At 33.6% G+C, this 27,401-nt stretch overlaps 1 protein-coding gene across 1 annotated transcript in view; it reads left to right on the top strand.

Annotated features, from left to right (window-relative positions):
* Nucleotides 1–27,052, top strand: part of LOC102809749 (coiled-coil domain-containing protein 152-like) — a 32,484-nt gene extending 5,432 nt beyond the window's left edge. The window contains exons 3-9 of the mRNA XM_085503054.1: nucleotides 11,059–11,164; nucleotides 14,408–14,476; nucleotides 14,954–15,018; nucleotides 15,423–15,525; nucleotides 19,407–19,534; nucleotides 21,670–21,768; nucleotides 25,734–27,052. Of these exons, the coding sequence (XP_085359180.1) occupies nucleotides 11,059–11,164; nucleotides 14,408–14,476; nucleotides 14,954–15,018; nucleotides 15,423–15,525; nucleotides 19,407–19,534; nucleotides 21,670–21,768; nucleotides 25,734–25,853 (690 nt within the window). The 3' untranslated portion in view covers nucleotides 25,854–27,052. The remainder of the gene's footprint in view (nucleotides 1–11,058; nucleotides 11,165–14,407; nucleotides 14,477–14,953; nucleotides 15,019–15,422; nucleotides 15,526–19,406; nucleotides 19,535–21,669; nucleotides 21,769–25,733) is intronic.
* The last annotated feature ends 349 nt before the right edge of the window (nucleotides 27,053–27,401 follow it).

Below are 27,401 nucleotides of genomic sequence, written 5' to 3'. Positions count from 1 at the left end.
CTGATTATGTTCAAATTTTAAATATTCATTATACATCATGTCATAGATAGATTAGTTTGACGATCCTATTCAAAATGGCCAAATGGTGGCTATTTTTGTGCTAAAAAATCATCAATATCAAGCATTACTGGCATTTATGGATAGATTTCGTTCAAACTTGGTACATATATTAGACATTACAGGTTCCTGATGCACATCATTTATTTTTCAGATTGGATTCAAAATGGCTGTCTGGCAGCCATTTTGTTTTAATGAATGGGCTTCTAGACTTGTTTTGACTGATTATATTCAAATTTAAATATTCATTATACATCATGTCATTGATAAACAGATACAGTACAGTTCTCCCAAAAGCTTTGGCTTCACTTCAGCTTCACCTTCGCTTCAGCATCGCATCATTATGGCATTGTTATGGCTTCAGCACCGCATCAATCTCGCAACATTAAAAAGTTAGGTGGTTATCGCTTCGCTTCATTGTGGCCTCATTATGGTGACAATGTGGCATCAGCATAACTTCATCAAACAAAGAAGTACAGAACTCATTTCGCCCAACCTCTCACCTGCTTCCGCTTTTCAATCGCTCGCTTTAGCGACCGCTTGTTGAATTTCCGCTTTATTTTCGACTGTGCAAAAATTCGGACTACTACCAATTTTCTGGTTTTCATAGATCACGGTTACTAGTTTAGTAACCGTGCATAGATGTTGAACAACCGTCAAAAATTCAAATACTTTTTGTTTTAACTATCTATAATCATATGCACACAAAATGTATTTCAACAGAAGTACGACATGGTTGTCTGGGTTTCTTTTCCTGACTGTGTTGAGTTTACGATTTGTATAATTATTTTTATTTCCCCAAGGAGAAGACAAGCCGAAGGACCATGAAGCTAAATAGAGTAAAATATAAGGCTAAAATGTGATAATAATAATAATTATAGTCTTTATTGAAGTCGTATCTTAAAAATGGGCATAGATCTAAGTACAATAAAGCACGGTTGTCATTCCATGTCAGAAACATGATACACTAGAAGATACACTAGTATAAAAAAACTAAACTAAACACAGCTAAAACAACAAACTTGCCGGAAAGTGGGTTAGAAATGCAAATTAAATATTAAATAAGTAAATATTAGGATTACTTATTTAGATATCTGTGAGGCAGCTGTTTTTTTTTAATTTGCGTTATCTTATGTTAAAACATTCGTATAGATATTTTGCTAGACATTTTAGCATGACAGTATTCTTTGTGCCTAGTATGTTATTGTTAATAAAGCTTGTATCAGTGTTGCCCTCAGAACACTGTCTAAATGTGTTGATAAGGATTTATCTTTCACGTTTGTATAACTGACATTTTAACAGAAAGTGCTCTTCATCTTCAATATCATTTGTATTGCATACAGGACAGCTTCTTTCGGTAATGTCAATTTTATGGTATCTGCTCATTTCAATTTGTAAAAATTATTCTTAGTTTGGTTCATTGATGATCTGTGTAGTGGGTTATTTACTGTCAGCAGATAATTTTCAAGTCCAAATTCAGTTTTTAATTTTCTATAAGTATGTAGTTTATTTCTGTGGTTAATACCTTTATTGTCATTGTTTAGAGAATCCCTACTGTTTATTTTGAAGTTTGTTTCAAGTGCTGTAGTAACATTATTTATTAGGTATTTGTTCTCATTAATCTTTATATTTTCCCACTCATGTTCCATATTAAAGTCTTTGAGAATTGTTTTAATACAATTGACCCAATTTTGGCTGTCTGAGTTATCCATATTGATTGCCAATCTGTATGCTTCATTTATGAGGCTGTTTTCAGGCATATTACGCAATCTCAACCAATATTTAAACATCTGTCTGATACATGTAGTTATTAGGGGGTATCGTCCCAATTCTAATAAGCAGGCAAGGTTTGTGGTCCTGCAGTTTACTTTCAGTATGTACTTGCAAAATTTTAAGTGCATTTTTTCCATTGGTGACAATAAGTGCATCAGATAGTTTTTATTTTTTATTATGTCACATGTCCACATTTCTGCACAATATGTTTGATTTAGTGTCAAACCTTTTCAAGTCTACTTGTGCTATATCTAGGTTCCCAGTGGTATTTAGTTTTATACCAAGATACATGTATGAGGATACTCTTTCTAATTCTTGATCATTCACGTAAAATTTTATTTTATTTAAAGTTTTCCCACTTTTGTTAAATATTATAGTTTTTGATTTTGCAATATTAATGTTTATTTTCCATTTTTAGCTCCGCTGTCGACTTTGTCGAGCGGAGCTTATCATATAAGTGATTGTCCGTCGTCGTCGTCCGTGTCAATGTTTTACTTTTTCGACTTCTTCTTGAAAACTACAAGCCTAAATGCTTTGATACTTGGTGTATATGTACCTTGGGTAGACCTCTCTTAGGTTTGTTCATTTCATGTTGATATCTTTAATTCTCTAATTTTGGTGAATATTTTTGTCATTTTTGGTAAAAACTGATATTTTCGACTTCTTGTTAAAAACCGCAAGTGCAATTGCTTTGATATTACATCTATAGGTACTACATGTGGACTTCTCTCAGATTTGTTAATTTTGTAATGATATCTTTAATTTTTTAATTTTGGTGAATATTTTTGTCATTTTTGGTAAAAACTGATATTTTCGACTTCTTGTTAAAAACCGCAAGTCCAATTGCTTTGATACTACATATATAGGTACTACATGTGGACCTCTCTCAGATTTGTTCATTTCGTGATGATATCTTCAATTCTCTAATTTTGGTGAATATTTTTGTCATTTTTGGTAAAAACTGATATTTTCGACTTCTTGTTAAAAACCGCAAGCGCAATTGCTTTGATATTACATATATAGGTACTACATGTGGACCTCTCTCAGATTTGCTAATTTTGTAATGATATCTTTAATTCTCTAATTTTGGTGAATATTTTTGTCATTTTTGGTAAAAACTGATATTTTCGACTTCTTGTTAAAAACCGCAAGTGCAATTGCTTTGATGTTACATATATAGGTACTACATGTGGACCTCTCTCAGATTTGTTCATTTTGTAATGATATCTTTAATTCTCTAATTTTGGTGAATATTTTTGTCATTTTTGGTAAAAAGTGATATTTTCGACTTCTTGTTGAAAACTGTAAGTCCGATTGCTTTGATATTACATATATAGGTACTACATGTGGACCTCTCTCAGATTTGTTCGTTTTGTGATGATATCTTCAATTCTCTAATTAATTTATTTTGGTGAATATTTTTGTAATTTTTGGTAAAAAGTGATATTTTCGACTTCTTGTTAAAAACTGTAAGTCCGATTGCTTTGATACTATTCATATTGTTCATTTTCTAATGATGTCTTCAGTTCTTTAATTGAAATGTGCATAGCTAACAGCGGAGCTATCTCAGCTGATAGGCTGCTTGTTTACAGTAGGTTTCATGATTAGTAATTGCATCTTGTAACCTTGATTTGGTCTCTGATAGTATTACAAGATCAGCTTATAATAGGCAAGGGAGTTTATGATTTAAAAGCGTTGGTGCATCATTTTCAGACGAGTGTATATGTTTTTTTATGTTATTAATATATATATTGAACAATAGTGGGCTTAGACCATCACCCTGCCTGATGCCTCTTTGCACAGGAAAGGTGTCCGTCAGGCCATTTTTGGTTTTCACACAGCCAACAGAATTTTGGTATATGTCTTTTACTATTTTATAAAACTTATTATTGATTCCCATTTGTTTCAACTTGTGCATTAGGCCTTCATGCCAAACAGAATCAAAGGCCTTTTGAAAGTCAATAAAATTTTGGTGAATTTTGTAATTAGTTGTTTTAAGACAAAAATATGGTCTCGCGTACCAAATGTTGGCATGAAACCTATTTGTTCTTTAATTATTATTTCATTTTCTTGCAAATATCTAGTTAATCTTTGTTTTAGGATGGAGGTAAATAATTTGCTGAGAGTATTGAGAAGAGTGATTCCTCTATAGTTACATGTACCAGGGTCAGTGGTATCACCCTTTTTGAAAATAGGTGTGATAATGCCAAGATTCCAGGATCTGGGATAGAAACCACTACTGAGGATAAGGTTGAACAATTTTTGTAGACATTTTATTAGTGTATGTTTACTACTTTTTATCATTTCATTTCTTATCCGATCAGATCCTGGGGATTTACCATTTTTTAGTTTGCTGATTGCATTTTGTATTTCCAGTTCAGATATTAATTAAATTGTCTAGTACCGGTATATTGATAGACGATTGGTTGTGGTCCACATCATCATATATATTGTTATCCTCAGGCATAGACGAGTTTAGATTTTTAAAGTGGTCATGCCATTTTTGATCTGGGATGCTATCATTTTTATTTACATTTTGTTCAGAACCTTGTAGTTCTTTAATCAGGTCCCAATATTTGTTTGGATTAGATTTACTCATTGTGTCTAGTTTATTAATAATGTCATTTTTAAAATCTCTCTTACATTTTCTTAGGAGCCGTCTGTAATTTCGCTTGAGACTATAGCATGTTATTCTAAGTTGTTTATTGTATGGATGCTGACTGAGTGTTGATGATATTTTTTTAATTTCTTTTTTCATATTATTGAGGTCTTTTGTAAGCCATTTAGGATTTTTGTTTTCTATACCCGATTTGTAACCATGCCCTTTATTTTTCTTCATAAATATTTTTTTTTAGACTTTTATCAGCTGCCTTCAGATATATTTTTGAGATTAGTAAACTAGCTTCATTAACTGATTTTTGATTTCCACTGAACTCTTTCCTGTTAAAGACATCAATTAATTTACCAATATTTTTGCTGCACAAGGCATTGTTAAAATGTACTTTGGATTCATCGTTCCAGAAATAACTAAAGTTATTTTGCTGTTTGGCATTGTAATTGTCATCTTTGACATCCCTGTACTTTGTAGATGCATTAGTTTGAAGGTGAAATGATACCTGACAGTGGTCAGAAAGCTTAAGTGGGTGAACATGAAATGGGTTAAATTTTCCAAATAGATACCGGTAGTTACTTGATATGGTATAATCCACTGTACTGCTACCTCTACTTTGGTGGCATGTAAATTTACCACCACTGTCCCCTATACATCTACCATTCAGAATGATTAACTCAGTGGCCATACAAAGATCAAGCAGAAGCTCACCGTACTGATTCTTAATGGCGATGTCTTGTGACGCCCTCTTTTTGAACCTGATGGCAGAATTGGATACTGTATAATCTGTATTGTTATACATAACTAATTCTTGTTCATTTTTAGTTCTAGCGTTGAAATCCCCAGTCAGAATTATTGCCCCTTTTTCTTCATATTTGGCAATATCTTTTCCTTTGTCTTGAATGGCATCGATTTCTTTGTCCTGCAACGTTGCCATTTTGAGTCACAGAGTTCAGTCGCGTGAGACAACCAAAAGTGTCAAAAATCTCGACGTAAACGTAATAATATAGGTACCTGGAGTTATCCGTGTCATCAGATGTACTTTATAGATATATAGATAATGTCTTAGACCTAGGTTGGTATCCAAAACGCAGAATTTGATTACTCAATACAGAGCGATGAATGACCATGTGCTTTCATTACGTAATTAATAACATATATCTAATGTGTAAAACCTAATATCTCTTTGTGTATTTGTCAATTTTGCATTTATTTGGTATGACAGTAAGTTCGTAAATATCTGGAAAAATCTTGTCTTTCGTTATTAATTTCATTTTGAAATATCTACCGACCGTGTCCCAATAATTTGTTTGGAATATCGGTCCCCGTTGGTTTCTCCAAACGGCCCGACGTCCGTCATCCAACACAATCAGCATTTATTTATTGTAATTCATGGGGATCATGCCCCGTAATTTGCGGGCTGTAAAACCAAATAATTAAACAAGTACTATTTATTATATATATTTTTTACCTCGCGAAACTACAACACAGCATAGAGTTGTCGCGGTGAAACAGTCGCCTTGAAATCGATGGAACTTCAATTATCCATTTCACACCTTGAAATAAAATTAAAAAAATTCGAAGAGCATCGGGGGATATATTATTCACCAGTCTTATCAATCGCTAGCTTTATTTTATTCAAATCCATAAAATTCAGGATTTTTTTGACATTTGTTGGCAACTTCCACGCTAAAAATGGTTGAAAATGTGGGTGTGGTTCTCTCGCAAAGTCCCGTTGATAATACGGACAAATATGGTTCTGTGACCCAGGTCGTGCTCCGATCAGGTGACTCTCAGCCAATCAATGATGTTGTAACAAAGCATATTTGATGCTAATTTTAGGGTCGTCGTACCATTCAATCTCCTGGCGTAGACTCACATAGTTTTTTTGTGCTGTGACAGGCTTCACAATTATTCACTGAAAAACATCTGTATATTTTGACAAACGGCTGGGATTTGACCTCAGTTCTAAAAAAGAAAAAGAAAATGGGCTGAGATACAAATCAGTTTTGCAAGTTGGGAAATAAGGTAAACCAGATTGGGGTCTATGATATTCAGTATCGAAGGACTTCCGTGTGTATCAGTTTCAAATTGTTCATCGACTGGTCACCAAATATTTACGGCTACAACTAAATGGGCACGTTTTTTTCTGAAGCCCAATAAATTATTTCTGCATGTCAAGTTCTATTTTATTTTTTACAGGGTATGTGGCTCGTTTTTATTCGAAAATATTTTTCGTGAGTATACTTTTAAAGTACGTATAGATCGAGCTCAGGTCACTGATCGTGATTTAATTTTGAAAATTTGATGTAAAATTTTACCTGACTGACGCCACCACAACCATCCAATCATAGTTAGAAATGTACGCACTTGTTTTGGAACTTTGTATCCAGATGGCGGGCGACAACGCCGACGCACCAGGTGGCGTATTAGTAGTCCGGGCATGGGATCGGACTCTACTAAAACTAAACGAAACACAGAAAAATACCACCGAAATGAGGAATCTGAATCTATTGTCTTACCAGCAAATAAAATGAACGAAAATAAAGTAATTTTATAACAAGAACAGTTTCATTTCGTAAAGCAAATTGTGTTGTATCCGAGCGACGATTGCATCGTGTGATTTAAATTTATCACGATTTTCCTTGCAGTCAATATGACACTCGTCACCTTGCAGATTGCAATGTACTTCACAAAGATTTTGGTACCCAATACTCGCAACATTAAATAATTAAACAAGATATCTTTTTAAAATGTCATTTTACTCTTGGTCATATTATTTTATTCCCCTTACCGACTTGAATTTCAAATCGATTACATATTGAACTTCTGTACATGTGTTTTTCTCTACTGCCTTTCCGTGTGGAAATAATGAGGTCATACTCATGTCACAATATTTTGAAGCTGATGCCATGTTGATGCCATGAGACTGCGAAGCTGAGGCCACGATGAATGCCACAAAATAAGCGAGGCGAACACAGCTTCAATTTTCAATGATGCGAAGCTGATGCCACAATGATGCGTTGCTGAGGCGACAATGAAGCCATGCGTAGGCAACAATGATGCCACAAAAGCCAAAGCTTTCGCGAGAACTGTACTGTATATTGGTTTAATGATCCTATTCAAAATGGCCAAATGGTGGTCATTTTTGTGCTAAAAAATTATCAAGCATTTCTGGCATTTTATGGATGGATTTCGTTCAAACTTGGTACATACATTAGACATTACGGGTTCCTGGCGGCCATTTTGTTTTAATGATTGGGCTTCTAGAGCCATATCTCTTAAATACTTTGACTTATTATATTCAAATTTTATATATTTGTTATACATCATCTTATATATATACATGTATTCAAAATGGCTGATTTTGAAAGCTGTTCCAGAGCAATGTCTCTCAATATGGACAATTACTTGTTTGACGATCAGATACAAATGTCAATCATTTTAATGTTAAAAAAATCATATTCCTGACATGGTTATATTCCAGCTATATTACTATAAACAAAATTATATATCTTAAATTTGAGAACTAACAGGGACTGCGCCATGCATGGTTTTTTTTTTTTTTAGCTGGCATGTAATTTTTAAGTACTTAATAGATTTCTCTATGTTTGTTGAAACTTGTATTCACACCTGTGGGTCTCATTGAAAATCTCATTTACCACCTACATGTTATATTTTCTGTTAGCACTATTCATATTTCTGAAAATTATATACATTTTTGAATAAAACCATGTTTTTTTGTTAGCTCCGCTGTCGACTTTGTCGAGCGGAGCTTGTCATATGAGTGATTGTCCGTCGTCGTCCGTATCAATGTTTTACTTTTTCGACTTCTTCTTGAAAACCTACAAGCCTAAATGCTTTGATACTTGGTGTATATGTACCTTGGGTAGACCTCTCTTAGGTTTGTTCATTTCATGTTGATATCTTTAATTCTCTAATTTTGGTGAATATTTTTGTCATTTTTGGTAAAAACTGATATTTTCGACTTCTTGTTAAAAACCGCAAGTCCAATTGCTTTGATATTACATATATAGGTACTACATGTGGACCTCTCTCAGATTTGTTCATTTCGTGATGATATCTTCAATTCTCTAATTTTGGTGAATATTTTTGTCATTTTTGGTAAAAACTGATATTTTCGACTTCTTGTTAAAAACCGCAAGTGCAATTGCTTTGATATTACATATATAGGTACTGCATGTGGACCTCTCTCAGATTTGTTCATTTTGTAATGATATCTTTAATTCTCTAATTTTGGTGAATATTTTTGTCATTTTTGGTAAAAACTGATATTTTCGACTTCTTGTTAAAAACCGCAAGTGCAATTGCTTTGATATTACATATATAGGTACTACATGTGGACCTCTCTCAGATTTGTTCATTTTGTAATGATATCTTTAATTCTCTAATTTTGGTGAATATTTTTGTCATTTTTTGGTGAAAAGTGATATTTTCGACTTCTTGTTAAAAACCGCAAGTCCAATTGCTTTGATACTACATATATAGGTACTACATGTGGACCTCTCTCAGATTTGTTTATTTTGTAATGATATCTTTAATTCTCTAATTTTGGTGAATATTTTTGTCATTTTTTGGTGAAAAGTGATATTTTCGATTTCTTGTTAAAAACCGCAAGTCCAATTGCTTTGATACTACATATATAGGTACTACATGTGGACCTCTCTCAGATTTGTTTATTTCGTGATGATATCTTCAATTCTCTAATTTTGGTGAATATGTTTGTCATTTTTGGTAAAAAGTGATATTTTTGACTTCTTGTTAAAAACCGCAAGTCCGATTGCTTTGATATTACATATATAGGTACTACATGTGGACCTCTCTCAGATTTATTCATTTTGTGATGATATCTTCAATTCTCTAATTTTGGTGAATATTTTTGTCATTTTTGGTAAAAAGTGATATTTTCGACTTCTTGTTGAAAACTGTAAGTCCGATTGCTTTGATATTACATATATAGGTACTACCGGTACATGTGGACCTCTCTCAGATTTGTTCGTTTTGTGATGATATCTTCAATTCTCTAATTAATTTATTTTGGTGAATATTTTTGTAATTTTTGGTAAAAAGTTATATTTTCGACTTCTTGTTAAAAACTGTAAGTCCGATTGCTTTGATACTATTCATATTGTTCATTTTCTAATGATGTCTTCAGTTCTTTAAGTGAAATGTGCATTGCTAACAGCGGAGCTATCTCAGCCGATAGGCTGCTTGTTTATTTTTTTTTTCAGTAAATTTAGAATATACTGCATATACTCAGAATATAATATTTGTATTATATCTATATAATATTAGACCTTAGGTCTATGGTTCAACTGAATTTAATTCATTGATACATTTGATTAATTACCTCATAATGGATTAGCTTGGTATTACATTTTTTATAACTTCCGTTGGGCGATATATAATTTTCTGTTTTTACCACTGAAAGTGAAGAAATCCTAGAATCAATGGAAAATGCTTCACGTTGAATATTAATTCAGTAACATGAGAACTTCTTAAGATGCTAATAACTCAAGCATAACTGAATCCAAGCTATTTTTTAAACAGACCTAACCTTCCAGTGTCGTTCCAAATTTGATTCTAAAATGTTTCTCGCTCTTACATCATGTACAATAGAAACGGGGGGAGGGGTCTGGGACTGGAGGGTTAGGGTAGGGTAAGGGTATTTGTGGCTCTTCAGAAATCCAATACAAATGTACTAGTATTCATACTCTGGAAATACCCCAAATCTGTAAACTAACTTGCATTTTGGAAAAATCATGCACTTACATGGTTTTGAAACCAATATATACATGTATATGTATTGAGCGTCTTGTTTTTTCCCTGTATTGTTAGTGGTGGTTATTTTTTATGTCTTCCGAATTGATTACTCGTATTTTTCATCAAAACCTGAAATATTGGATACTATAGCAATAAAGGTTCATTTCTATTCTACATAAATATGTATACAGAATTCCAAGAAATTCTGTGCAATAATATGCTTTATATGCTGCTATACAAAAAGTAAGATTGATTGACGAGACAAATTATTGTCACACCAAATTATTGGAGACAACATTCTACAGGTTTGCTAAATAAATAAGTCATAAGATAGAGAAGTACTGTGGCCATGAATAACTATATCTCTATTAGTACATGTATAATTTGGGTTTGTTATTCATAGTCACAACATTTCATTATTTTATGACTATTTTGCAAATTGTGGATGTAGTGGTTTTAACCTCCAGCACTGTCATTCTTCATCAGCAGTGGCAGATCAATCTGCACTGATTGATGTACAAATTCTGCCATCCAGGTACTGGCAGGTTTGATATACCATCTGCACTGAAAATTCACCTGAATAAAATCTATATCCAACTAAAGCGTTATAATGAGCATCATCTATCTCCAAAGTTATCATATTGCATCTATACCGAAACTTCACCTGAATAAAATCTATATCCAACTAAAGCATTTGGATGAGCATCATCTATATCCAAAGTTATTGTTTTTATTTTGCAAATCTGAAGATTCTGTCTCCAAGATTTCTGGTTTATTATATGAATATATACTAGTACACATGTACATATAATAATAATTTGTTGACACTGCAGGCTACAACTGAATTAACATGTGAGGTTACTAATCTAGAAGTGCAGCTTAAAACAGCTAACAGCCAAATATTGGGTTGCCAAGCTAATGAAAAATCTATTCTTCAAGGTTAGTATAATTGATATACGGTATGGTTCTCCAATCAACAATGTAGTGTTCCATGAACTTCAACCAAAACTGTGTGTATCTGTGAGGTGTGGACAGTACGCTTTCAATGCACACATCTAGCAGGGCATCTATAGTTCAAAACGAAATAGCAAAATGTTCCTGTAAATCATCATAACTTATCACAGCACATATAGATTGTGAATACAATTATGTATTTGATCTTGTCACTTCACAACTTGTCGAAAGATCACTTGTAAATATGACATAATATCACAAGGATTGTAATTTAAGGTAGCGAGAGGGGAAACATAATTTATAGTTTAATGGAGTTTAGGACTTTCCTCACCAGTTACTAAGCATGCAGTTATGGCAATGTATATGTTTTTAGAAAGCTGAGATATAGCAGAATACGATCATATATGTTTCGTCTTGATATTTGCTCAGGAGATTAAGTTACGGTCGTTCCCGTTAACCTCCTAAACAGAGAGTTTTTTTGCGGGATTGGCCATTTCTGGGTGTTCCTTTTTTCTATGTTTCTGATCTTTTCACTGTTGCTTTATAAGATAATGATCTTTGAGAATGCGTCTCGAAATTGTTATGTGCCCCGTAGTTCTTGAGATAAAGCCTGTTGAACTTTATGGACTCAATTTTACGAACGTCTTCCTGTTCCCAAGGCCGTAACTCAACGTCAACGGCTCACATAAACGTCCATGAGACATCATATTTTAGCCCATTTTGTGGCGAATAGATTGTGTAATTTGTACATCATTAGCATAGAGAAAAGTGTTGAAAGATGACATCTTCAATAGTTATGATAGTCAAAAATTAGTTTCCGTAAAAACTCAATAAAACGTTTTTTCGAATTTGGCCACAGATAAACAGCTAATTAATGACAAAATGTCGACCATTTCGATCATACTTTGTAGATATACAAGTATCTGATATGCGTGGAATGTTGAAAAATTGGTTGGTTCTTTCCTAAAATGTGACAAAACTTGGCAGTTTCGTCGAAAGTGGGTGCTAACTTGAGCAAGATGGCGTACCGCGCAATTAATTTATTCAAGTCCCTTTGTTATGTTGAACAGCGTCAACAGTACAATCGGTTCTCTAAACATAGGGCGGGCCTTCATGACAGCATATATTTACTTACGGGATATACATGCCTTCAAGTACAGATATGTTTGCATTACTCCCAGCCTATGGGGAGAGTGTACCGTTATCGGATTTGTTATAATCAGTTAGCTCTAAGTCAGCACTACCGGATTCGACCGATACCCTGCCCGGGCGATCTTATGGCGGATTTGATTTTTTTTATAGAAAAATGTGGACCAAAAGATCGCCCGGGCGATGTTATGGCAGATATTACGAAGCCCATCTTGTCTGAAAAAATAACCCTGCGCTGATAAAAATGGTCTCAGAAAATGTTTAGAAAAAATAATAATAATAATTGACCAAATATAATCATTCAACGTATCAATTCAAAGTGTTTTAACACGTTGGTGAGAGGTCGCATTTTACGTGAACAAGAACATGCACTAAGAAGGAAAAGCAAGCCAAAGTCGAAACTAGGTGCATCATGGACATGACATGACACAACACACGATGCGACAACTGAGTGATCAGTGACATCATTTTGGGGTGCAATTGAACTTCAAGTACTTTTTTGCGAAACTTGCTGCGCGGCGATGCTGACATCAAGTGTGTGTTGACCGAAGTTTGACCCCAAATCACGCACTGAACTGGCGCGTTACCTTAGCAACCTTTTTCTTTCGCGCTCCACGCGTCGATCTAGTAAACTTATATCCGCTGATACTGTAATTATGCAACTTGTATGCAACTCTGTACTTTGAATATATCAACATCGTTTACTTGGTGCACTGCTTTTCTAATTACGCAAATTTGTTTACAATATTGTACCAGCTCTGAATAACTCAACTTTGTAATGTATTGCTTTCATGATAACTACGCAAAATTCATTTTATCTTTTACTATTGTTAGGGCACTGACCCGGGGTATGATAATGCGTTGCATTCGTAATAATCACGCAAACATAAACATGGGCGCATTTAAATCATTAAAAAGGATACCAGTCAGGTGTCTACAGAAAGTCAAGGAAATATTTTAAATAATTGTGATTCATCGATGTTCCAGTGATGAATTATTTTATTCGAAATGAAGTGAATATGTAATATAAACCATACCGTGCGTCATATTAAATTTTACTATAATATAATAAACTCTGGGCAGCGCACTTCGATCACATTATTCACGTACATTTCGACTGAACTCTACTAACCACATGTTTGAATTATGTGCAGCATTGGGTGATGACCTCTAGAGTTCACGCACTGATATTTTGAATTCGGACCGCCCAGCTTGACCCGTCGACAGAAACCGCTATATCCACTGTTTTTTTTATCGGTGTCACCACTCTCGTCTATCTCTCCGCCAATTCTGTTTTGAGTTTTCTTATTTCATCGGCGGCATCTTGAAATTCTTGTTCTAATAGTCTTTTAGCAACGTCTAAAACATTCCGAGTGTTTTCTCTGAATGTGGTTCCAGATATAATAGAGGAGGCGGTAATCCCATATACATGTAGCAACTAAATTTACGCATTGCGCGACGACCCTTTCCAATGCCACGAGCCTCGATCACCAGCTTACGATTCACATCAAAAGAATGTCCACTCTTTTTTGACGCAGGAAAAATGTCAGTCACGGAGTAACATTTTTTATTCCACTCTGCGGACTGACGATAATATGAGCCCAGGTCACTTTCGTTTAGATATCTTTTAACGGCGTCGGACATTTTTCGGCGGCCAGCTTTTTTCGGCGGCCAGCTTTTTTCATCTTAGAACTCCTTCCCATGATAAATTCCGTTATTAAAACACCGAAAAAAGATTGAAATACTATAGTGTAATGTTTGTTTGTGCTTCGATCGCGTAACGGACACTACTTATAGATTACACAGGATATAATAAAGCTGAATGGTCAACAAATCAGTATGCAAATTAAATCCTTTGTCTTCAGTCTGTCATTCAACATGATATGTAAATGCATGAAGGACGTGTTCACCTACAACTAAGTTTCCGGGAATAAATTGAAATTAGTCAACAAATGCATCGCGCACTGTAAATTTGGACCAAAGATAAATAAAGTACCCAATATATGGTTGCATCATTAATTAATAATCCAATAACCCTGTATACTCTTACAAAGTTTACTTTGATTTAATTTCCTGCAGATAAAAACAAACTTAGATCATTGGTGGATAAACTTCAGGAAACTCTTGCTGTAAGGTGTGATGTAGAAGGTAATACACATACAATGTATGTATATGTAGTAGTGTATTTGTGAAAAATCTTGTTCCAGTTCTACTCTGCAATTAGCCAATGGTTGTTCTTTTCAACATGCAGCTTCTCTGCAATACTGTTGCATTGAACAAATTCAAACTTCATATATAGGTTAATCACAATCGATTACATATGTTGATACAATCAGAGTTTATTAAAAGTGTATTTTGGGTCTAAACATGACATTTTTGGTCAAAAATGATAGGGTAAATTTTGTTTTTGCCTGATACTGGCAATGCATTTACCAATTCCATTACAACAACACATAATAGGTAATGTACAATATATTACATGTACATACGTTAATGTCGCAGTCAATATCTGTTAAATGTAATGTCTTGTATAATTTTGTTAATGTGGGTTTTTGTATACATGTCAGTACCGTAATTTTGTACAGAGAAAGCTTTTCATTCACCCACATGTATTCAACTCCACAGATCAAAATGGTATCTTAAAAGAAAGGGTAGCAAAATTAGAAGAAGAATTAACTGTAGTAAGACAGGTTAGCAAAAGAATGTGTAATATTTCAAGAAACATGGTCTTCATAAAACCACAAGGGTAAAGTTGGCTTCAGGAAACATAAACTGATCTGATTTTGTTCTGATAAATTGTCTCAGGTGCTGGATAAAAAACCCAAGGGAACCCTAAAAATAAACACTTTCACCGGTAAATTGTATCTAAAGATAAGGAATGAAATAAAATAAAAAATCTCACTTTTGAGTATAATCTTTTTTTTGTTGTGCAGTAATCTTACATTTATTGAATATACATGTTCATTCCCACCAATAAACGTTTATTCACTCACTCACTCAGTATATATAATTGCTTGAACTTTTGCTTCATGGGTTCAGTAAGTGATGGTTCCACTCCTTGTTTTTTTTAATGACAACGCATATTTAACTAAAGGAACATGAAATCAATCTTTGTGACCAAGTAGAAAAATTGGAGAAACTTAAAGAGAATCACCATGAAGAACTGAAAAAAAATCAGATGGATACAAAACATAAAGGTAAGGGAAGCATGTACTAGTAGAATATTAGTCATAAAATATTGAGTTCCATCTATTTCAAATTTTATTGATCTCTTGGGAAGGTTAATAGTAATTTATTCTGTAGTAAAGATTGATAGTCAGATTGGGTGACTAAAAGCATCCTGTAAACAAGTCAGAAGGTCATCATAGTCTATAACTGCTAGTATTCTTTGTGATTAGAATTGATAAACCAGCTTTACTGAATTTAACATATTTTATTGTGGCACGCGGGGTGGGGAAATTTTCATAAGGCTCTTTACATACTCATGTTTTCTTGCTTCACATGTAATCCTGAAAGCATTTGTCACAGTCAGTGACCTATGTGTCGCCCTGGTTAAGAAAAAAAATTGTTTTTTGTTTTTTGTTTTTTTGATTGAACTCATACATGTACATGCAGTTTAATGTAGTTTAGAACAAAGTAGTTGTGACAATTCTGACTATTAAAATTGTAATCTTTCTAAGGTGGTACATGTATATATACACTCTTTTGATCCTGGAAGAACTTAATTGTATTAAAATTGTAATCTTTCTAAGGTGGTACATGTATATATACACTCTTTTGATCCTGGAAGAACTTAATTGTATTAAAATTGTGATCTTTCTAAGGTGGTACATGTATATATACACTCTTTTCACTCTTTTGATCCTGGAAGAACTTAATTGTATTAAAATTCCAAAAATTGTGTTCTCTTAAAAAGTGTATCTGATAGCTGTAATACATGTATGTACAAGCCTGTAGAATGTCTGTTCTAGAAGTAAAATGTACCTAGGAAATGACCATGTTTGATCTAACTCATTTTAATATCTCTTGTGGAACTGCCCTTTTTGAAAAAAAAAAATTCTGGTAGATCATACCTCATTTTATTACATATGTACTGCAGTTTATTTTGATTCGTCCCTGAAATCAAAAATCAGTATTTCCACAACCCATATGCAAATGAGGTCCGAGAGCAAACAAAGTAGTCCCTTCAGGAGTACCGTTTTTCAAAATAAACAATATTTAGAAGTACGATATTTTCCCCTCGGGGTACATGAATATACTTGCCGAGCGAAATGACATTTGAACAACAGTAATGGTACTTTTAGGCAGTCGCTTATTTTGAGTAAAACTAATTTGCATATCACCCATGCAATAATGTTTTTGGTATTTTCACGGTCGATATGCAAATGAACATGGTATTTCCATTGGCTACCAAACTATTTTTATTTTGTAAACACATTTTCGTGTGCTATTCTTATCCGGTTCAAACCGTTCAGCAACATTTTTGGTATGTCAGGTGTACATCACATAAAATACTACGATTGGGAGAACTTAATGTATGTTGATCACCTGGAAATTGAGTTATATAAACCTTGAAGGGCTCTCGAAAGTCCCACCCGCAGTAATATCAGCGATTACTATAGAGCCGCAACAGTCGAACATCGAAATACCAGGAGGTTTCTGCTGGCGACGTTGCAGCGTTACTCAGTTCCAAATAAAGATTACCCACGCCAAATGAGCAACATTTTAACCGGTAACCAAGACTCATTCAATCCACGACCAGCAAGCAATGTCACAAAAGAAGTTGTAGCTTGCAGCTCAGCGACGACCGCTGTCGACGAAAGTCTGTGGAGTACCGCAGTTGCACGGCTTGTTTGCCAATGTACAATTCTGTGGAGGAACTTTTAACTTCAACATGAACTGTGTATCATAATCATCCAGTTCAAGTTCTGGCCCTATCGTGGCCCCAACTAAACGTCCACGAGTAATTTATTCGGACAGTGATTCAGATTAGACGTCTGGTTATTTTATTTCCACACAGACAGTGACACGCGTTCTACACTGGCACGCGTTGCTAGGACGTTACACTGTCTTGGAACATATTAATGGGCAATGGGGTTCCCGACCTAAATTACATTCCGATTTGTTGCACGTTCTTTCATTAATATGAAATAATCAAATATGGAACAAATGTGAAAGTACGGCCGCAGGATACATCACATCACTCGTGAAAATAGCTTCCATACGCAACGAAAGCCATGGGGAGGGTGTGGGGTTCTGTCATAGTATTATACTGATAAAAACCATGAACTATAATCTTGCAATTGTGGTGAATATTATGGTAATTTCAGAGTTTGCTAACATACAAGCCAAATTAGAGACTGAGGTGCTTTATTCTCAGCTCACCTAAGTCAAGAAAAATAATTTGATGACTGTTTTGACCTAATTAAGCTAGGGGTTCTCATCACTCGGCAACAAAGAACATACAAACTCAATTTATACCACTGGTAAAAAGTGTCCAAGTACAACAATTTATCCACTTTAAAAGTGCCTGATGTTACTAAATTTAAATACTCTCAATATTGTTCAATTACCAACCTACCAATACACCAATTTCCAAAGTACCATCTAAACTAAAAATCAGTGACTTATTTATACCCAAGACACAAGGTTGTTACAGCTGTGGTGTCTATTAATTAAAACAGGCATTAATTACCCTCTCATACTTGACATTCATTCACTTTCTCACTCAATTATTTAGTATGCTCAATAAACAATTGGTTTAAGTTCATAATGAATAAATTAAAGAGTTGACATTGGAACATCACATCATCACTTTCGTGTGTATGATAGAGGTGTTGGCTACTCAATATTTAGTATCTTTTCTAATTCTGCAATTTTGCAAACATCACGGTCAAGGACTTGCAGCCATTCTAAGATTTTTCAGACAGTCAGTTAGCAAGACATACATTACATTGATACAAAGTTTGGATCATTCCTTTATCATACTAGATTAGGCTAAAGTGCATTTTTTTTCAAAATAAAATGTGTTCATTAGAATATGAACAGGTTATTTTGCTTCAAACTTCATATATAGGTTATTCACAAAATATTGCAATATTTCATGAATTACGTAGAATATAGACGGACAAGAAATGAAGAATACTTGTTGAATACATACAAGTTTGCAAATCATCATGCTGATTACCCTATCAAATAGTGAATCACACACAACACTACATCTGTGAAGCAGCACCATTAATCTTTTCTTTCATTAAGACTTTCTCGCCCAAATTTGTCTGCACTTTTTTAGCTCCGCTGTCGACTTTGTTGAGCGGAGCTTATCATATGAGTGATTGTCCGTCGTCGTCCGTGTCAATGTTTTACTTTTTCGACTTCTTCTTGAAAACTACAAGCCTGAATGCTTTGATACTTGGTGTATATGTACCTTGGGTAGACCTCTTTTAGGTTTGTTCATTTCATGTTGATATCTTCAATTCTCTAATTTTGGTGAATATTTTTGTCATTTTTGGTAAAAAGTGATATTTTCGACTTCTTGTTAAAAACCAAAGTTCAATTGCTTTGATATTACATATATAGATACTACATGTAGACCTTTCTCAGATTTGTTCATTTCGTGATGATATCTTCAATTCTCCAATTTTGGTAAATATTTTTGTAATTTTTGGTAAAAAGTGATATTTTCAACTGTACTGTAAGTCCGATTGCTTTGATACTATACATATTGTTCATTTTCTAATGATGTCTTCAGTTCTTTAATTGAAATGTGCATTGCTAACAGCGGAGCTATCTCAGCCGATAGGCTGCTTGTTTCTTATATTCTAAGTTCTAAGGCAACTGCAGACAATAAATGGGACTTTTTTGTTAATTGTGATGAGAAGAGGGAACTGGTGGTGAAAAGGTTAAGTCTAGAACAAAACAAACACCAAAGTTTTACAAAGTTGTTAGCCATCTTGCTATCTGAATGTCCGAATAGTTCTCAACGTCGCTACTTCTTAAGTTCAATGACATTTTGCACACCATACACCTGTGAAGATGCATGGCACATTAATATTCATTTTTGTATACTTTCATTCAGTTGAGCAAGTAAAGATGTCTGTTCAAAAGGAACTTCAGTGTAAACAAAAAGAATTGCAGCAATTTCAAAAGCAGTTAGAAGCCCTACGAAAAGAAAAGCATACTGAGATAGTAAAACTTCGTCTTGAGGTTTGTAAATGTTAATATGTTAACTAAGGTAATAACAAATGTTATTTTTAAACTATCACACTTGGGTATTGTACATTGTTTTTTGTGTATTGTGGTCACTGGCTACAATCATGTGCATGTTACAATCACTGGCTACAATCATGTGCATGTTACAATCACTGGTTACAATCATATGCATATTACAATCACTGGTTACAATCATGTGCATATTACAATCGCTGGTTAAAATCATGTGCATATTACAATCACTGGTTACAGTCATGTTCATATTACAATCACTTGTTACAGCCATGTGCATATTACAATCACTGGTTACAGTCATGTGCATGTTGCAATCATGTGCCGATTACAATCACTGGTTACAATCATGTGCATATTACAATCACTGGTTACAATCATGTGCATATTACAATCGCTGGTTAAAATCATGTGCATATTACAATCACTGGTTACAGTCATGTGCATGTTACAATCATGTGCCGATTACAATCACTTGTTACAATCATGTGCATGTTACAATCACTGGTTACAATCATATGCATATTACAATCACTGGTTACAATCATATGCATATTACAATCACTGGTTACAGTCATGTGCATATTACAATCACTGGTTACAATCATGTGCATGTTACAATCACTGGTTACAGTCATGTGCATATTACAATCACTGGTTACAATCATGTGCATGTTACAATCACTGGTTACAATCATATGCATATTACAATCACTGGTTACAATCATATGCATATTACAATCACTGGTTAGTCATGTGCATATTACAATCACTGGTTACAACCTGTGCATATTACAATCACTGTTACAATCATGTGCATATTACAATCACTGGTTACAATCATATACATATTACAATCACTGGTTACAGTCATGTGCATATTACAATCACTGGTTACAATCATATGCATATTACAATCACTGGTTACAATCATGTGCATATTACAATCACTGGTTACAATCCTGTGCATATTACAATCACTGGTTACAGTTATGTGCATATTACAATCACTGGTTACAATCCTGTGCATATTACAATCACTGGTTACAATCATGTGCATATTACAATCTCTGGTTACAATCATATGCATATTACAATCACTGGTTACAATCCTGTGCATATTACAATCATTGGTTACAGTCATGTGCATATTACAATCACTGGTTACAGTCATGTGCATATTACAATCACTGGTAACAATTGTATGCATATTACATTCGCTGGTTCCAATCATGTGCATATTACAATCACTGGTTACAATCATGTGCATATTACATTCGCAGGTTACAATCATGTGCATGTTACAATCATGTGCCGATTACAATCACTGGTTACAATCATGTGCATATTACAATCGCTGGTTAAAATCATGTGCATATTACAATCACTGGTTACAGTCATGTTCATATTACAATCACTTGTTACAGCCATGTGCATATTACAATCACTGGTTACAGTCATGTGCATGTTACAATCATGTGCCGATTACAATCACTGGTTGCAATCATGTGCATATTACAATCACTGGTTAAAATCATGTGCATATTACAATCACTGGTTACAGTCATGTGCATGTTGCAATCATGTGCCGATTACAATCATTGGTTACAATCATTGGTTACAATCATGTGCATATTACAATCACTGGTTACAATCATGTGCATATTACAATCGCTGGTTAAAATCGTGTGCATATTACAATCACTGGTTACAGTCATGTGCATATTACAGTCACTGGTTACAACCCTGTACATATTACAATCACTGGTTACAATCATGTGCATATTACAATTACTTGTTACAATCATGTGCATGTTACAATCATGTGCATATTACAATCACTGGTTACAATCATGTGCATATTACAATCACTGGTTACAATCATGTGCATGTTACAATCACTGGTTACAATCATGTGCATATTACAATCACTGGTTACAATCCTGTGCATATTACAATCACTGGTTACAATCATGTGCATATTACAATCACTGGTTACAATCATGTGCATATTACAATCACTGGTTACAATCATGTGCATATTACAATCACTGGTTACAATCATGTGCATATTACAGTGTATTACAAGATAATTGTTATTTGTTTTTCATTATTAGTATGATGCCAAGCTTTTGTCACTTCAGAAACAAAATCAAAAAGCAACACAAATGATGAGAGGGCAGTCTAATGCAGCTAACAGTGAAATATTCAGAAAGGTAAAATACTTCCTTAATTTATTTATTTATTTATCTATATGACTACAAACGTTTGCACTCAAATATTGATGAGAGTCAATCATGTAGCTACAGAGTGGTTGATTAAGAAAGGCATTTCTCTGAAAATGTCAGTCAGTAACATGAGACATTTTTTGACCTTCATATTTTTGTCTTTTAGGAAATAAATGAACTCGTCATGATGAGTCATATCCAAGTATTTCACCCTTACAATGCAAAAATTGTTATTGATAACAATAATGCATTTGTTAAGGTGTGATAATTGATTGATGATTCTGTATTCTGATTTTTTTCCACTTAATCTGTAATACCAAAATGCATGTCTGCATTGTCACACAATTCTTGGAATCCCCAAATACAATCCTTTGTTAGTCCTCGTTCGGACAAAGTCAATTTTTTTCACGATTCAAGATGGCCAAATGGCGGCCATTTTTGTTCTAAAAATAATCAAAATCAAGCATTTCTCGGCTTTTTTACAAATGAATTTTGTTCAAACTTGGTATAAATGTTGGCGTTGGTGGCCATTTTGTTTTAATGAATGTGGTTCTAGTGCCATATCTGACTTGCTTTCACTGATTATGTTCAAATTTTAAATATTCATTATACATCATGTCATAGATATACAGATTGACGATTCTATTAAAAATTGCCGAATGGTGTCCAATTTTTTGCTGAAAAATCATCAAAATCAAGCATGGATGGATTTTGTTCAAACTTGGTACATACATTAGACATTACGGGTTCCTGATGCTCAATATTTTTTTTTTAGACCGGATTCAGAATGACTGACCAGTGGCCATTTAGTTTTAATGAATGGACTTCTAGAGCCATATGTCTGACATGCTTTGACTGACTACATGTACATGCATGTTAAAATTTTATATATTCATTATACATGTATTCAAAATGGCTGATTTTGTTTTAATTAATGCTGTTCCAGAGCAATATTTCTCAATACTTGTTTGACGATCAGATACAAATGTCAATCATTTAAATATTAAACAATCATCATCATCATATGCCTGACATGTTTATATTCCAGCTATATTACTATAAACAAAACTATATATCTTAAAATCGATAACTAATGGGGACTATGCCATGTATGGCTTGTTTTATTAAAAATTGTTTTGCATATTGCACCATGGTAAAATGTTGACATAATTCATATGTGTCCCAACTGAAGATTTATATTTGGTGGAATGTCAGTGTTCTCCACAAGCTAAAATAGCGTCGCGGCCCGCGACACTATGTGTTTCCTCCGCGATCCTATTATTTATCCCGTGATAAAAATTTACAGACTGTAAAGCTTCCTGGCTAACTACAAATGCATGGTATTAACGCCAATTTCCCTGGATAATCCCCTACTGTTTCTCATTGGTTGGATATCGTTTTTAAAAAACAAAGCAGTTCTATATAAAGACAAATCCGTAAGCCCCTAGTGTCAAACACTCTTTGCCAAATGTATATTCATATGCAAATGATACAGTCACATGGTTCCAGTGTGTACGAAACGTATTTTCATTATTATTTTTAGAAACGTAATTGTACTATTATTCTAGGTTTTGATATTTGTCAGTATTTTTGATAATGTATTTGTTTTTTGAGATCAAAATGTGAAAAAATATATATTTATGATGTAAACAATTTTGACCTCATGATCGTGAATTCAAGATGGCATCACCCACGTAAGATCCAGCGAGCGTGAACTTCCCACTTGGATCGCATATCGTGCTCAGATCCGGATGAATTAAGTGAAGCATTATGGAAAATAATATATTTATCAGGAATGCAGGAATTCTAATCAAGAAACGTAACACTTGGAGTGTTATTTCTTGGAGGAAAAGCCTAAATTTTTACGTGGTATAACAATGGAGACGATTCGTAATTCAGACCTCTGATGTCTCTACTTGTTCACAATTGTGTTGAACAACATCGATGAAAAAAAAATGACATAAAGATGGAAAATTTCAGCCAGAAAAACTATTATTGCTCGAACCATGGATGTACATCCATGCTCGAACATACATGTAGTAACGTAAGTATCATGACTCGTAACAGTTGTACTGGTACTTAACCGGAAAACAACAGAAACGGAAGACAAGCACGGAGAATCATCAACCCAATGTTTAATTTATCGGGGTCGAACAGGGTTTTATAAAGTTTTATAAATTTATGGGCCAAGCAAAGAAACAGAAAACTCAGTATTTCTGTGAGACATTTGCAATACTAAACACGCAGTGCACTTTTATTGGATATAAAAGAGTGATAGATTGTAAAATGGGAAAAAATGGTTTTGTTTTATTTACTTATCTTTTTTATGCCAAACAATATGTTAAGTTATGCTAATTAATATGCAAATTAGCCACAACTCTATGGACATTTTCTGGGGAGAACACTGAATGTATTTTTCAGGTATCTGAGATGTGTTTGAGGCATTTTTGCATGAAGGCATTTCGTCATTGAAGACATCATCAATTTGTATAGTTTGTGACAGCAGCATAAATAATTCTGTGGGACATATGTGCCACTATCAACAACCTTATTCAACATATTTGTGAATGATTTACCAAGTGTTCTAATGAAAGATATAGCTGATTGCCCAATTTTGGGTAAGGAACCAATTCCATGCCATACGTATGCTGATGATATAGTCATCCTATCAAAGACTAAATCTGGACTACAAAACTCCCTTTTTAAATTACAAAACTATTGTAAAAGCTGGAAATTAAATGTTAGTGTAAAGAAAACAAAAATTCTGATTATGAACACAAAAAATTGATAATTCAGAGAGTTTCTATATTGATAATAAAAAGATACAGATTGACAATCAATTATCATATTTAGGAATCAATTTTAACTCAAATAGTAACTTCAAAACCTGCATTAAATCATTGACTCTGAAAGCACAAAAAAAGCTACTTTTCAATTAGACAACAATTCAATATTTATGCCAATACCCAAATTAACACACTATGTTATTTATTTGACAGCATGGTAAAACAAGTTTGTATATGAGTGAAATATGGGGTGCCTATACCATCAACAATTTCAAACACAAAGGGACACTCAAATCAATCACAAATGGCAATTTGGAATATGAAAAACTAGGAGTCCACAGGAGAAGCTCAAACATTGCATCACAGGGTGAATTAGGTCGATACCCCATACATTTGGAGGTAATTAACAATGTGTTCTCCTACTGGGCAAGGATAGCACATGGAAAGTATCTGATTCTGACAAAGATAGCTTGACAAAATGAACTGGATCTACACAAACAAGGACAGAAATCATTTGTAACTTTTATAAAACACATGTTAGAAACACTTAAATGTAACAAACTCTGGGTAGCTAATAATCTAAATTCTAAAAACATAAAAAGAATTATTCAAAATAAACTTAAAGATACATATAATAATGAATGGATGAAGTAACTCAATAAAGACAACAATCAAAATGTTGGCAACAATTTAAAGACGTACTTACTGGTAAAAAAAATTACAAATTTCAAAATTATCTAAAAGTAATTTTGAATTATAAAATAAGATCAGCAATTACAAAATTAGGAATTTCAAGCTATAACTTGCCAATTGAGAAAGGGCGATACAATAATATCCATCAACAACAAAGAATATGCACTATATAATGAACTGTTCAAACTCAGGTATTAAATCAAATAGAGAATTTTTTTTCACAACATTAGCTTTCCAGAATTTGAAAAACTAAATCAAGAATGTAAATTCATTTATTTGTTAAGTGCTTTGGATACTCATCTTATGATACCTTTTGTCAAATATGTTAATTCTATTTTAAATGTAGTTAGTAGTTGTATTTAGTGGCCATACTGCCGTATTGTACTATATCGGTGTTGTGTCAATAAATTATTATTATTATAATGCTCACCAGGTGATATTTTGGTCATGTATTTGTGTATATGTTGTTTTCAGAAATGGCAACACATGAAGACACAATCTGATAGAGAAATAGCATCCCTGAAAAGGACAGTTGGGGACCTGCAGAAGAAATTGGATACTCAAGCCACTGCTAGCAAAAAACGAAAATTCTAGTATTATGCAGTATGTTCCTTATATATTAATTATTGTTTTATTAGTGTAGAGTAGTAGAGAGTTTGCAATGGTTTGTAGTTTATATCATTAATAATAACCACAGATAGTACTCTTAAAATCTCTATTAGAAACCGCAGCTTCTATTAAAATGGAACAATGCAATGGAGGGGATGCGGCTTCTATTAGAGTACCTACACATATGAGAAATGATGAATTTTTGGGTCTGCAACTGTCCCACACTTGTGATAGATATTTTATTTTGCCCAGCGTGAGTAACCAGTTTATTAACCTTTTCACCACCAGTTCCCTCTTTAATCACAAATTCGCAAAATAGTTTATAGTCTGCACCTTCCTAAGATTGGGAAAAAATAACCAAATTTTACGAGTAAAAACTGAAATATTCCAGAAATATTAAAAAAAAATATTAGAAAAAGTAAAGAAAAAATTAGAGTGAGAAAGTCTTACGGTGAAAAGGTTCAAAAATTATTATTTGATATGACACTGCATCTATAGAATGACTGCACAGATTTTATTCAGCTAGCAAATGCCTAATATGCAATATTTATGAAAGGTTAAAGAATAATGTTACAGTACTGCTTGTGTCTGTCTATGTCTATCATGAAGCAAAATACAACTTGTTTGACAGATCACTACTATTATTGTACTCTTTACGTATGCCATATTTGTATCAGCATATAGTTAACATGAATTGAAAGAAATCAGTCATTGTGTTTTTCAGCCTGCAGTCTATTTGCTAACATTTAAGCATTCATTGTTTATTATTGATCGTATTTTAGCTGAATGTACAATCACTACTATTGCCTAATAAGGTTTTTCATAATTTTATCTTATTATAACAAATATTTATTGAAGTGATGACATTTATATGTTATTTATTGAAACATGTATTTATTCAAATGCTCATGTGTCCAGATGTGTGATTTGTTAAGTGCTGTTTGTGTATATTGCGACATACTTTATCATATTCATGTTGAATTTCCTCAATCAGAATTTCAAATATGAATGTATATTTAGCTCAATTTGCTATTTCTCTGTAAAACCTAGGCCTAATCATATTGATATTTTTTGGAAATTATTCACCTTTTTCAAAAATGTGGTTATTACAGAAACTGTAAGAACTTTTGAATATCCGTTTATACACAAGGACATAAAGCCCTGTCCCTAAGAATTATAAGAATTATTCATGTCGTTTCGTTTTTTTGACGTCTGTGTGTGAAGCACACAATGGGACTTGTTGCGGTTAACCTGTCTGTGTTGTGTGTGTTTGTATGTATGTAAATATATATGTATGAAAGTATGGTCCTCCGATATCTCAAGAACCAATTATTGCATTTCAATGAAACTTAGTACATAGATGGTCGGGACAATCCACAGATCTAATTAGTTTTAAGTTGAGATCAGTGCATATTAATATCTTAGTTTGCATAATGATTAGTAAATTATTTTGGCTTTTCCATGCAATGATATCTTGAGTACTAAAAACAAAAAGGGCGTTGAGTGCCGTATGTACGTATGTTGGTATGTATG

Source organism: Saccoglossus kowalevskii, chromosome 9 (assembly GCF_978046115.1).
Source record: "Saccoglossus kowalevskii chromosome 9, keSacKowa6.1, whole genome shotgun sequence".
In the NCBI taxonomy this organism is placed as follows: Eukaryota; Metazoa; Hemichordata; class Enteropneusta; family Harrimaniidae; genus Saccoglossus; species Saccoglossus kowalevskii.
Note: the sequence above shows the minus strand (reverse complement) of the source record. Positions and strands in the feature narration are given on the sequence as shown.